The 12,784-nt window shown below is 38.5% G+C and overlaps 1 protein-coding gene across 1 annotated transcript in view; it reads right to left on the minus strand.

Annotated features, from left to right (window-relative positions):
• Nucleotides 1-10,835: 10,835 nt before the first annotated feature.
• Nucleotides 10,836-12,784, minus strand: part of fbxl22 (F-box and leucine-rich repeat protein 22) — a 6,592-nt gene continuing 4,643 nt past the window's right edge. The window contains exon 2 of the mRNA XM_008412247.2: nt 10,836-11,657. Coding sequence (XP_008410469.2) covers nt 11,309-11,657 — 349 coding nt within the window. The 3' untranslated portion in view covers nt 10,836-11,308. The remainder of the gene's footprint in view (nt 11,658-12,784) is intronic.

Below are 12,784 nucleotides of genomic sequence, written 5' to 3' on the forward strand. Positions count from 1 at the left end.
AGCGTGAAAGTAATAATAGAAAACAATACAATGTAATTCATATACACAGTGGAACACAATAAAAACAGAATGAAATAAATCCAGTACGACTAAGCTATTTAAATGATGGTGTTGACTGCAATTAGACTGAATGAGTCTCCTGTTACTTCTGCGACTGATCGTTGTTCTCTTTAGTGGCCTTTGAGATCGGCTTGTTGTGTCTGCTGGTGTCTCCTCTCTGTCACCACCTGCCTGATAACGCACCTCATAATGCCATCTCAGCATCTCCAGAAGTTTGTTTTGTAAAAAAAAAAAAAGTGAAGTGGAAGAATAACAGAGCAGCCAGCCTGCTGGGACCCCACTCCTCCTGCTGACCCTGACAGACGGTGCCACAGGCAGACATGCTGCGTCTTTCCAGTCAGGTGATCAACAATTCGGGACACAGGACGTGTCTCCAGCAGCTTTAACATGAAGGTGATTCTTGGATTCATGCAAAGCTGACCTGGTGTTTTGAATGTACCAGATAAGGTAAGATTACATGGCCCACACACTGATTTCCACCTGGTCCTGGTGAGCGTCGATGTGATTGAATCGGAACATTCATTTTCATCTCCCTGTCTGTATTCATGGCCTCAGCCATTGAATGGATACTTAGATAATAAATTATCTAAATATTCACACCAAAGTAATTCATCTTGAGTCATTCAGCGAACTGGTATATGGTTAGGTGTGTATTGTTCAATTTTGAAATAAGTGGTTTATTATTGCTTGTCCTTGCCGGTGTGTTGGGATGGGGCCTATCAGTCAATGGGCAGAGGACAGGGCATCCTGCACAGGTCAGTAGTTGAACACGGAGCAACTTCATTTGTGTAATTTTTTTATTTATTGGAACAATTTGTCCAGAACATTAAAAAAGTCTCAACTAAGCAATGAGTCGACAAGTTGGTGTTTTAGTAGAAAACTCTTTGCTTTTGACTTGAGCCACAAAAGGCCATAAAGTAATAAGAAGGACGTTTTGCCCTGCAACTCCTCTGCTGATAATCATGAAAGAAATTAAAGTTAATCCTATACTTTTATTGGATTTGTTCTGTGCTATCTGTATTTAATACTTTTTTAGTGTCAGTAGCAAAAATGCAAATAAGAAGAACCTTATTCCTTTTCCACATGTGAGAATGGTTGTTAACTTTAGAGAAAAATGTGACAAGAACTGTTGTGAAATGGACGTGTTGTCTGATGGGAACTTCCAAAGATATGCATATATTAACTGGGAAACTTGTGCAATTAGGTGAAAGGTCAGAAAGTTCACTCTGATAAATATCTGATAATACTATTGTGCAATAATAATAAAAAAAAAATCAGTCAGCATAAGATTAAGTAGTAATAAAAGTTCAGCTTCAAATGATAAATATTTTTACAACATGGTCCATAAAACAAAACATCGTTTCTGCAATGCAGCCTAATGGATAATAAAATGAGATCATCCTAAAGTTAAAAAGATAATTTTGGGAAATGGCAACGTTAAAGAAATTGAATGGATAAGAAGGTTTCCTCATTTTTGCAGGGATGGTGGAGCGCCAGGGGAAAATGTGAGCATGCACACAGAGACTGAGATTAGCAAGTGGTGGTGTTTTGTTGTTGATGATAGCTTTGTTCTTTCTTCCATGAGTCGTACTGTGAGTTGTTGGAACGTTAAAGGGTGGATAACTGGATGAGTAATTGTCAATTGTTGTAGAAAGATCATAGGAGTATAAACCAGGGGAGCAGCCAGAGAACCACTGAGGAGATTCACAGAGGGAATCTTGGAGTGAGTTGTAAATGAACTCTGAATGAGAGGAGGAAGAGTAATGGAAAAAAGAAATGGAATCTGAACTGGAAATTTGTTTTCCTGTGGGAAATGCAACATAGAAAGCAGGCATTGGAATGTCTAGAAAACATGGAAGCTGAGAGAGCGAGAGGTTAAAGTGAACCTGACAACAGATCATGTGAGCAAAACAATCAGGAATCTGCCCTTCTAAGCTCCTCCTGATTGGACCTGACAAGCTCCAGCTGTGAAGACACCTGTGGGTTACACCTTGCAATCAAAGGCAGACATGCACACAGCCCTGTGGATATGACAATCATATTAAATCCACCATGTTCATAAAGAACAGAGCTTGATTGCTCAGAAAGTTTAACCACAACAAACATTCAGCCTTCCTGTTTGCTGACTGACGCCAGACAAGTGTTAATGAGTTATAAAAAGCAAAGTCAAATATTTTTTTTGAGCTCACTGAGCTTTCTTTGCCTTTATTTTTTAACACATCGCTGATACTGAAAATAGCTAACGTTGACTTTTTTTTCTTCCTGCAGTAACAACATCTACACCGAAGAGTGAGTGTAACAGAATGATCTAAGTGCTTAAATAAGGTGCATAAGATTTTAGAATTTTCAACCAGGTGTTCATTGTGTAGAGCCAATCGAGCTGTGCAGCTCCATTTTAATGTTACGCTAGTATCTCTGCACACATGCACAGATGTACAGATGCAAGTTTGCAGAGTCACTATAAATGGTTGCTCTTAAATTGCTCTAGGTTTTTATATGTGTATATCTCTTTTAAGATATTGGAGATAATCGGCCTCTGCTTGTAAATGTTTCCATCTGATTGCCGTACAATAGTGAAAAAGCTGTGTTCTCCTTTGTATCAGTTTTTTTTATACTGGAATTCACCAAGGGTGCAGAGATGTAATTGCTCTTTGTTTCTAATCCTTTCCATCCATGTTTTCTTCAGCAGCGATAGCACTGACAACAAAAGAGTGAATGCATTATGAGCTCAAGCTGAAAGCCTGTCATTATAAGTAGCTTTCTTGTGTGTCCACACTCTGACTCATGAGTGTACTTCATTCAGCCTCCCACTCCTTTTTGCACATGTCATGTGCGGCTCAGTCCTCGTCTACTTTGACGTCAGGAGGCAGGCTGCCCTCCTACATCGCCTGTCGAGGGCGACCAGTTGGATAGACAGACCGGTCCATGCAGGAAGCCTCCTTTTGCAGAGGCTGTGATCAATAGCAGACACACAACACTCCCTGTCTAATCAGCAGTCCAAAGCGGAAACAATACTCGGCGTGCAACATCAGCACAGCGTGTTCCTTCACTTCTGGCTCTGCTTTTAATTCCGTCCTTGCCTGGAGCTCAGCGAAAAGAGCCTCGCCAGAGTCCCCTCCATCTTCCTCTGCGATGCTCCAGTTACAACCTCACACGCACTCTGGCCAGAGCTCAGCCGCCTTTGTGGATGCTGCAGACAGAAGGAGAAATAATTCCACAAATAGACCCATCCTCTGACTCACAGGGGAGCACGAGCCCCACTTCTGAGTGCTCTTGCCTCAAATTTCATGTGTGCCCTAGGCCAAAAGAAGTTAAGAAGGAACCACAGGGAAATCAAATTTGGAATTATTAGATCATACTGGAGGTGGCAGGGGAGGAAGACAAACGTGTGCATAAATACATATTGTTATGAAAATAGGTTGACTTTTGGAGCTTGCGGCTGTCTGTCAATAAAAGAGCACGACTAATCCAGAACAGGTTGATTGGGAAAATAACGGCCGGAAAGGGTTGATGTTTCCCATCAGTTATTGAAATGGGATTTATCTGTACTTTTTTTTTTTTAATTCATAAAAAGAGCCAAACCTATAGGCGATTCCTTCTAGCTGAACCTTTAAGTTTAGTGATATTAAAACCCACAAATTTTAAGGTCTGTTCTTAAGATTTAAGTGATAAACCAACACAAAGTAGTGCAAAATCATTCATGGTGTTCAACATCGTTTACAACTAGAAATCTGAAAAGCATGACATTATTCTGACACAAGTACTCAGTACTCAACCTGTACTGAGTTTCTTCTCAATTATTGCAGTTGAAACACACAAGATAAAATTAGATAAGTTAGATAAAATTGTGGAAAAACTGAAAATGGTGTAAGTAATACATAATATGCCACAGAACATTTCAATTTATCATCTGAAAATATATTTGCGTATGACACGAGTGTAAACCTACCAAGAAATTCCCACCCGCATAAACTGAAAGATTGGACAAGGAGAGTGTTATTTGGATGAACAGTGAGGAGGGGCATTGTAGCAGCTACCTGCTCCCTGCAAACATCCCCACTATGAAATGATAATGGCAGTATCATGCTGAGTGAAGTATCTTTTTTTCTGCAGGGACAGAGAATCTAATTAGTGTTGAAAGATGGACTGTGCCAAACACGGGGCAGCCTTGAGAGAAAATGTGTTAGACACTGCGAAATACTTCAGACTGGTGTCTAGATTTTAGCTTTTAACATAACAATAACCCTAAGCATACGGTAGAATGCTTTAGAATCTGAAGCATATACATGTGCTGCAATGGTCCAGTCAAACTTTAGGCCGAGATCCATTTAAAAATTTTTAGCAGCTCAACAAAAATTGCTGTTCGTACATTCTCTTCACTAACTCTGACTGAGCTTGAGCTGTTTTCAAAGAAGAAAACACTAAATTTCTGCCAAGATGTGCAAATCTGATAAAATATATCTACGGGACTTGCAACTGCAATTGCAGAAAATTCTACAAAGTGCTGAATGCAAATTTACTCTGCAGTTTTATGATTTCGATTTGAAAGGAAAATTATGTACAGTTCTCATTCCGCTTCACAGTTATGCATTACTATGTGTTGGTATGGACGTCTCATAAAATCCCAAATAAAATGAAACCTGTGGTTGTGACATGACACGATCTAAACTATTACAAGGGTTATAAATACTTTTGCAAAGTCCCATAGCTCTTTCTGTAGACAGAGATAAAATGAAGGAAGCCATTTATTTCCTGGAAGCCATTAGCGAGGTGATTGGATTACTCGAGACCTCCTATTTTAGGGAGACATGTTACGCGATGCTCTATATGTGATAAGAATGGAGCAGCAGTTGTTCCTTTTAAATTGCAAGTATTTTCAAAACACGCTCCAACATGTGAACCGCATCTTACTTTGTACATAGAATAAACAAAATAAAAAAGGGGACTCTGGTTTACACAAAAAAAAGACAGTTGTCACCATTGCGTGACTTTGTTATTCACATCAACTCTGCACAAAGGCAGCTCGATATAGTAAAAGATGTATTTGGATTACGCTCGGAAGAAAATTTCATTTTTTATGAGAGTGAAACATAAGAATGGCCTTGCTGTAAGCCTTCCCTCCAAACTCTGCATAGAAATCCAGAAGAAAGTCTTGATGAGGTTTCACAGCACATGGAAGTGGGAGGTGAGAGACTGCTAATGATTGAGTCAAACCTCCATCTGTGTTGCTGCAGCTCCCGTGTTCTTCTTTTCATTTTTTTTCTCTTTGAGCTGACATGTTTTCACACCTATAGAAACATTTTTTTTTCACGGAGCTCACTTGTCCTTGAGTTAATTTACCGTTTCTCAGTGCTGCTCACCAGCCATCCTCCTCCTCTACAGCCTGCTCTTATCATTTCAATAGCACTTTACAAAATGTAAGCACAGCTGGTGGAAAGAAAATATTTCTATTCAAAAATTAAATTAGTTCAATGTATATATATTTTTAAGTTCTATATATATATATATACTGTATATATAATAATTTTTTTTCAGCTGTGGTATTCACATTATTTCACCCTAAACCGAAGCAGAGATTCCTCTCCTGGATGCACGAATCACCTCTGGAATAAGTATGACGAGATCGAGCTAAATAATTCAAGAGCGAGGCCTGCGCTATGAGATAGGCTCAAGAGAGCTACTTAAGGACTGAGGCCTGAGGCACGAAGCCTTTGAGTTACTCCTGGAGGAAATGTGGAGAATATAGTATCCCGGGACAGAAGAGGGGCTTCAAAGCTCTCCTACATTATTAAACTACTGCCTCCATCTGCAGCAGACGGGAGCCTGAGGACAGACTCACACCTGCTTAAGAAGGTGCAACCATAACACAAACACGCACCAAAGCACACACATGAAATACAATGCTAAGAGGGCTGTAACTCATATCAGACTCAACACGACTTCTGAGTCGACGTCTTGAGGCTCGGAGACTTAAATAACTGCCACTTGATGTGTCTCTAGCCTTGATGAGATTTATCGTCTTGTCGTTTTATTTTATTGTGGACAAACAAAAGCGGTTTTCTTCTCCATGCGCACAACAACCATAGCTGTGATTGCTCGTGCTGCTCATACTTGCTTTATAACACATAAAAAAGCCACAATGTCAAAGCAATAGTTTTTTTCTTGTTTTTTTTTTTTAAGTGGGTTTCTGTGAAGGTATCAGAAATGGACCCGTCGCATGTAGCGGGAAGTAAATAAATCCTCAGAGTAGTGGAAGGCTAGGAGGTGTGGACTACTACAGCCGCAGCGAAGGAGTTTAATCTTTTCCTGTCACTGCAACAAATCAATCCAAGACTCACCTTACATTCAATTAGATGCAGCAGGCTCCACCATTATTGACTGGCATCCATAGCATAAATGTGTACATTTGATTTTGATGTGTTGGAACAAGGACGTGTCTAAAATTTGCAGGATAACTCACGAGGTGTGAAGCTGCTACAGGCTAAGCAGGAGTTAGTAGTAAAACCTGACTTCTGAAAAAAATGGGTTGATAATTGTAGGAAATATTTTTGGGAAATAATGGTAATCATAATAAATATTGCCATAGCAAAGTTTAGCAATAGTATTGCCAGTACATATTTTTTTCTAATATCTAGCTGCCTTAAACAAAAAGTATTATTTCATAAAAAAGCGAGTGGAAAACCCAAGTGTAGTTTTAACACATACGTATCATAATGGGGATACAATTAATACTACTACCTTACAATTTATTTAATGGTAAAGTATTTATTTAGGATAACAGCTGAAGTACAAAACCTAATGGAAATGGGGTAAAAACCTAAATGAGGCTTTAATATTTTAAACACCACAAGTTATTAACGTTTCTCTAATGTCTTAATATCAATGTGGCATTAAAGGTTCACATGATCAGAGGACGACAGCAGACTGCTGTACAGTTTGTTGACGAGAACAGATGAAACAAGTCCCTTTACTAATGAAAGGAAGGATGTCAAGGCTGTTTCTTTTGTCCCACTCCGCCCCCATCTTTGGGTCACCAATTCTCCATAACAGTAGTTTTGTTCCTTTTTTTTGGTTATTTGTATGAGTCTTTACCAGAGGGAGCAATGATTGTGGAGGGTATTGTATCTTTTTCTTTTTTCTCCGTGACGAGAACTAAGCCTTTTTTGTTTTTTTTTCTCCCCTCACAAGAAAGTGGCACGCACATCGACTGTCTACACTGTCGTTTGGAAGTAAAGAGCATGCAATCTGAAGAGAAGTGTCAGGTTACAGCTCCGACTCTTGACAACACAAAGCTTTGACTTGTTCAAAGTCGCACAGATGCTGATTAATGTATTTCCCTCTGCTGTCATTCTGAGAAAAAATAAATAAATTCTCCTTGAGTAGCCGGGGAAAGAACGAGCTCAGTCACAAATTACTGAAAATCTTCCAGCTTGTTTGCTTCTCTCTCGGTTGCAGTAAATCACCCCACTCTTCTTAGCTTCCAACATAAGTGGGTATTTCTGGGGTTAAGTTGTGAAAATGCCTCCCATGGCTGACCTCATGAGCATGCCAGGAAACCAGTGATTTCAGCTTTTGAGACTCAAATGCCTACCCATATCCCTGTTACGTTCTTTGCGTCAATACCTCCTCCTGTTATTATTGCCAACATCCTGTCTTTATCAGCTCAAATTTCACCAAGGGAGCAGGCCAACGCCACCAACACCACAGAACTCCCTCTCTTTGTATGACAGACTTGATTTTCTGCTCTTTCTTATTTTGTTTTGGGGTCGTCTTTAGAGCATTCACACTGTGTATGACAAACATGAAAACAACAATATACAAATGCCTTACTGTCTTTAGAAAGACTGCGACTCAGTCGACAAAGTTGTGTGTCCAATTCCAGCTTCTTCCTGCCCACTATCAGAATTGGGTTGAAAGACTTAAAAACGTTTCAAAATCCCCAACAAATCATCCATCAATTTTCTGTACACCCTTTGGACAAGTGTTCAGACTTTCTATTTTCATAAGTACTCCATTGTGACCCTACTGTTTTAATATCTTTCCCTGAGGAAAATTTTACCTTGAGATAATTCAATGCAGACAATGTGTGTCTGTGAAAGATAAGACCAACTCCTTTATGTGAGAAGAAAAGGATCTTTGCGATGTTGAAATGTTATTTTTCACTTTTTAATTACGCAGTACATGCTTCTGACACCTTTGCTTAGAAAAAACAAAACAAATCACAAATACATTATTAAAAATGTTACCAATGTTTTTTAAAGCTGTTTAAATTTGCATTGTCTTGCTTCCTTACAAAGAGGAAAAGCCTCTCCTCGCTCCACATGATACTGTTTGGTTGGTGTGAAGCTGCTAATTAAAATGATTAGAGTTAATTGTTTGATCCATTTGATGTTTTTTTTTATTTAAATTTGTTATTCTAATAGAACAAGAGTAGCAAAATCAATTCTTTTGTAATTTGCATTGTGCCTGAATAACAGCAGTTATGCTGAACAGCAGAGGAAACAGCGTCAGGCAGAAATATGCATAAATCTGTCTTTGGCATGAATGTCTTATTCGTTTTTCAGGGTTTTATTGTAGGATTTAAACTTTGTTTTTAGCGTGGAGTGATAATACAACAAATAACTTCAATTATTAAAAAAAACAAACATTGGAAACACATGTTTTAGTATATGAGGGATGTAAAAACATGCAGGCTCTGATTTGACATACACTCCCAATTTTATTTGTACAAATCTTGTAGGAGGTGGCAGAGAAAGGACATGTGTTTTGAAGCCAATTACTACAAATTTACCAGGATTCCTGGCATGGATTTTAGCTTTAAGAATAGTCCATAAATGTTCAACACAGTTGCATTCACGGTCTTCATTTTCACTTCAATGCAACAGATAGATGGTTGAAATATTGTTCCAAAAGTGGTTTCAAATGAAGAAGAGGAAATTACCATTTAGTTTCTGGAATGGCTTTGACCTTTAACCCCACTGAAAATGTATGAGGTATGAATTAATACAAGGAAGCCATCCCATTTAAATATCCCCTCCCATTTGTGAAAAGAGTAGTTGTCAAAAATCTTAGCAGAAATATATCAGAAGCTTGCTGGTGGTCACAAAAAAAAAATCTTTTGCAACTTGCAAATAGCAATTTATTTTTTTCACATTAAAATTTGGAGAGTATGTATGAATTTGAGCCTATATTTATAATTTTGAATGTATGTACATAATTATTTGCTTTTTGTTTAAGCAACTACAAGACTAGCAGTTTTAAATGAATCAGTAAAGAATTAATATGGTGCTCATATTAATGATGTACATTAAACTACTGACCTACAGCAACCATTCAGTCTAATGAAATCAAATTAATATATTATGCTCTTGGTTTTGAGATGAATCCCTTAAGCATTATGGATTTTTTTTCTAAACTGAGCTCAAGCAGCAAAATCGAGCTGTAGCTTGCAGATTGACACATCAGTAATAGCTCCAAAAACGAAATTGATCAACATCCTGTTGCTCCAAAACTGCTGCTTGTGTCGGCAATTTTTTTGAATGTTTGTGGGGGGGATGGTTTAGCTTCACATTCTTTATTTGTAATTTAGTATAGTCTCTCACTTTTATTTTGCAGAGATTTTACTTTTAAATCCTTATTTGGCTAGAGTACAGAAAATGTGTCATAAATTCAACTAAGCCATCGTTCATCAGCACAAGCAAAGAGACATTCCACAGACTTACATGAAACATCCCTTGGGACATCCGGATAAATCTCTTCTTTATCACGCTGTCTGGATCAGTGCCATGACAATAAAACATTTCGTCTTGATTAAAGTTCCAGCTGTAAAACTGTTGCTGCAATATTTAGTCTTCTACACAGAAATGTGAACGTGCATTTTCCAGCTGACTCTGGGAATGAAACAAATTGAACCGGAGATGTGATCGAGGTGATGTTTTTGTGAGATTTTTATGTTTTACTATTGATATTTTGGACAGAAAAGTAAAGGTGACACAAAAAAAAATTGCAAAGAAGAACAGCCAAGTAATTTGATTGAAACGTACTTACTGTACACACAGTGATAGTCAATAGATTAGAATATGCATTCAGATGAGGACAATTTTTCAGATTAAAAGTACTTTTTGTCAATAAACTTTAAGCTGGTGCTAAGCTTGGTTTTCATTAAGCCCACATTTCTTTATTAAATGTTTTTTTTTATGGGCTGATTTAATATTCTAGTTTTAAATGTCATATTTTTTTATTGCCTGCAGGTAATAAAAAGTAAGTCAGTCCATTCATACACTAACTTACTTTGATTTCTTTGTATTTGAGAATTACCTGGGTTGTTGACATTTGTGTGAGAAAGGTCTCATTAAAATTATTTAAGCTGAAAAAATATGAATAATGTATTTGATACTTGTTTACCTGCTGCATGTCACGACGAATTAAGGCAAAATAAGGTTTAACATTGTTCTAGCACAACATAATAAACTGGCTGGTAAGTATATATGCAATTTTATGAGTCATTGTTTTCAGTAAGCATATTTCCCCATCACATATATAAGGGTCATAAAGGAGAAATCACACCCTGCATGCATGAATCTATATAGAGAGAATTTGGAGAATTATGAATGCTTGAGCAGTTTTGGATTTGCTGTGTTGATAATAATCTGTGAGCAGATAATAAATGTACCTTTGAACACAACTGAGATGGGAAGACAAATGTTCCAGGAGTCCTCCAGGAAATCACTAGTACCAAGAAGTATATTGCCAAGAAATCGTCTGACACATACTTTCTCATAAAATGGAAAACTTTAATTTAACATTTCTTTGAACATAAAAAAACAAATACAATCTGTGTGTCACTGAAACAGAAAGGCATTGAGAGTTTTTTTTAATCATTTGTGTAGGAACAAAATAAACTGCTTTTTGTCTTAGCAGCCATCTGGGGCCTTATAGTCTTCATGTAGAGATGGTACAATTTACAAAAGCAAACTCCAAACCAGTTGCTCAATCATCAAAGTGAAATAATTACAGTATTAAAATGTGAGTTTAAGAATCAGAGTTAAGGCCACGTCTAGATAAGACTTTGAAGAAACTGCATTGGTCTTTATAAGAAACAAAATATCTAAAAGGGGGAATATAAAATGTACAAAATGTTATTAGAATTTAAAACCAAAATAATAATTTATCAAAAAAAGAGCATGATCATCACTGTCAAGTCCTCATATAAACGCGTCAGAGGTGTTTTATTCATTAGGAGCTTTCTTCAGGAGTACTGGAGGAATTTCTGCAGAGCTTTGCTAAGTGGCTCCTTCTCTTCAGGTTTGCTATCAGGAATCATATCAGCACTCCTCTCCGCGCTCAGCTGGATGGCCGGCCTCATCTCCTTACAGCTCTGCAGCCCAGCCTTAGTGATGTTCCTGCAGAAATCCACTCTTACTTCCTCCAGGTTGTCCCCGTGCTCTGCTACGCCTCGCAGGCTTCGGTCTGTGATGCGCACGCAGTTCTCCAGTCGCAGGCTGCGCAGTTTCTTGCACCTCTGCAGTACAGAGACCACGTCCTGGTCGGTGATGTGCGCGCAGCCGGACAGCGTCAGGGTGAGAAGGTTAGGACACCTGCAGCACAGACAGCAGTCACAGTCTTTGTTTTCGTACACTTGTTGAGAGTGGTGAGTCACTTCCACACCACACCAAAAGGAGGGATTAATATCTCTGGATTAAGTCAAATCTTAAGCAAATAACAATGGCAGATTTGTTTGCGTTTTCCTGATGAGTATTGCTGAGGTCAAAACTAGTCTGAGGAAACATAGGTAGATGTAAATGGAGAAGAAGAAACATGACCTGTGTGTAACGCTAGCCAAGGTGAATCCTACACCAATCTATCCTCTGTGTATGCTCTGTTCCACTGAGGCTCTTTGTGTGTCCACAGTCCAAGAGTATTTGATTAATACTCAACAAAACAGTCGCAGGATGTTTAGTGTGAGACAAAGAGGGCCTTCTCTGCTCTACCTACAAAAAAAGCACTTTGAACAAATAAAAAAACGAGTATCGGTGGAGTGCAGCCCACTTGCAGGCCATCTCCACCGAGGATGCAGGCAGAGACACTTGGACCAGGGGTGTCATTCATGTTCGCTGATGCAGATTATATAAAGACTTACATAATGTTACTGCTTTCCCTACATGTGAGCCAAACATATTCCAGCACCGTGCGAGTGCTGCCCCAGTAACCTTTGAACATGCAGAAGCTCAGTCATGTGCCTGGCCGTGCCATTAGAAGATCGCTCTGACTTTATTAGGTGACGGTACTGACAGTAAAACATGACGAGGATGTGAAAGAGGTCTGATCGTAGCGCTTTGAGTTTCGTTTGTTGTCTCATGACAACAAACAAAGCAAAGATCACAAACAAACTGGGTATTTATAACAGGAGGAGTTATAAAGAAATTATCAAGCATTGTTACGTAACGCACTCTTATGATACTCACTGTTTATGTGGATTAGTTTATCCTACCACACATTTCTGTATGCAACACTTTAATTTTCTCACACAGATATACCTTTTGAACTTTTTTGACAAATTTCATTTTGGAGCACTGTGTGCGTCTGTGTGCGTGTGTGTAGGTGTGCGTGTGTGTAGGTGTGCGTGTATGTGTGTAAGGGATGGGGGGGAAGGAAAAAGTGAGAGGAGGGGAATAATTGAAATTGAAAAATACAAGGAAAAACATTGCATTTCAAACCCCCCCCC

The sequence above is a fragment of the Poecilia reticulata genome, linkage group LG6, assembly GCF_000633615.1.
Source record: "Poecilia reticulata strain Guanapo linkage group LG6, Guppy_female_1.0+MT, whole genome shotgun sequence".
Lineage (NCBI taxonomy): Eukaryota > Metazoa > Chordata > Actinopteri > Cyprinodontiformes > Poeciliidae > Poecilia > Poecilia reticulata.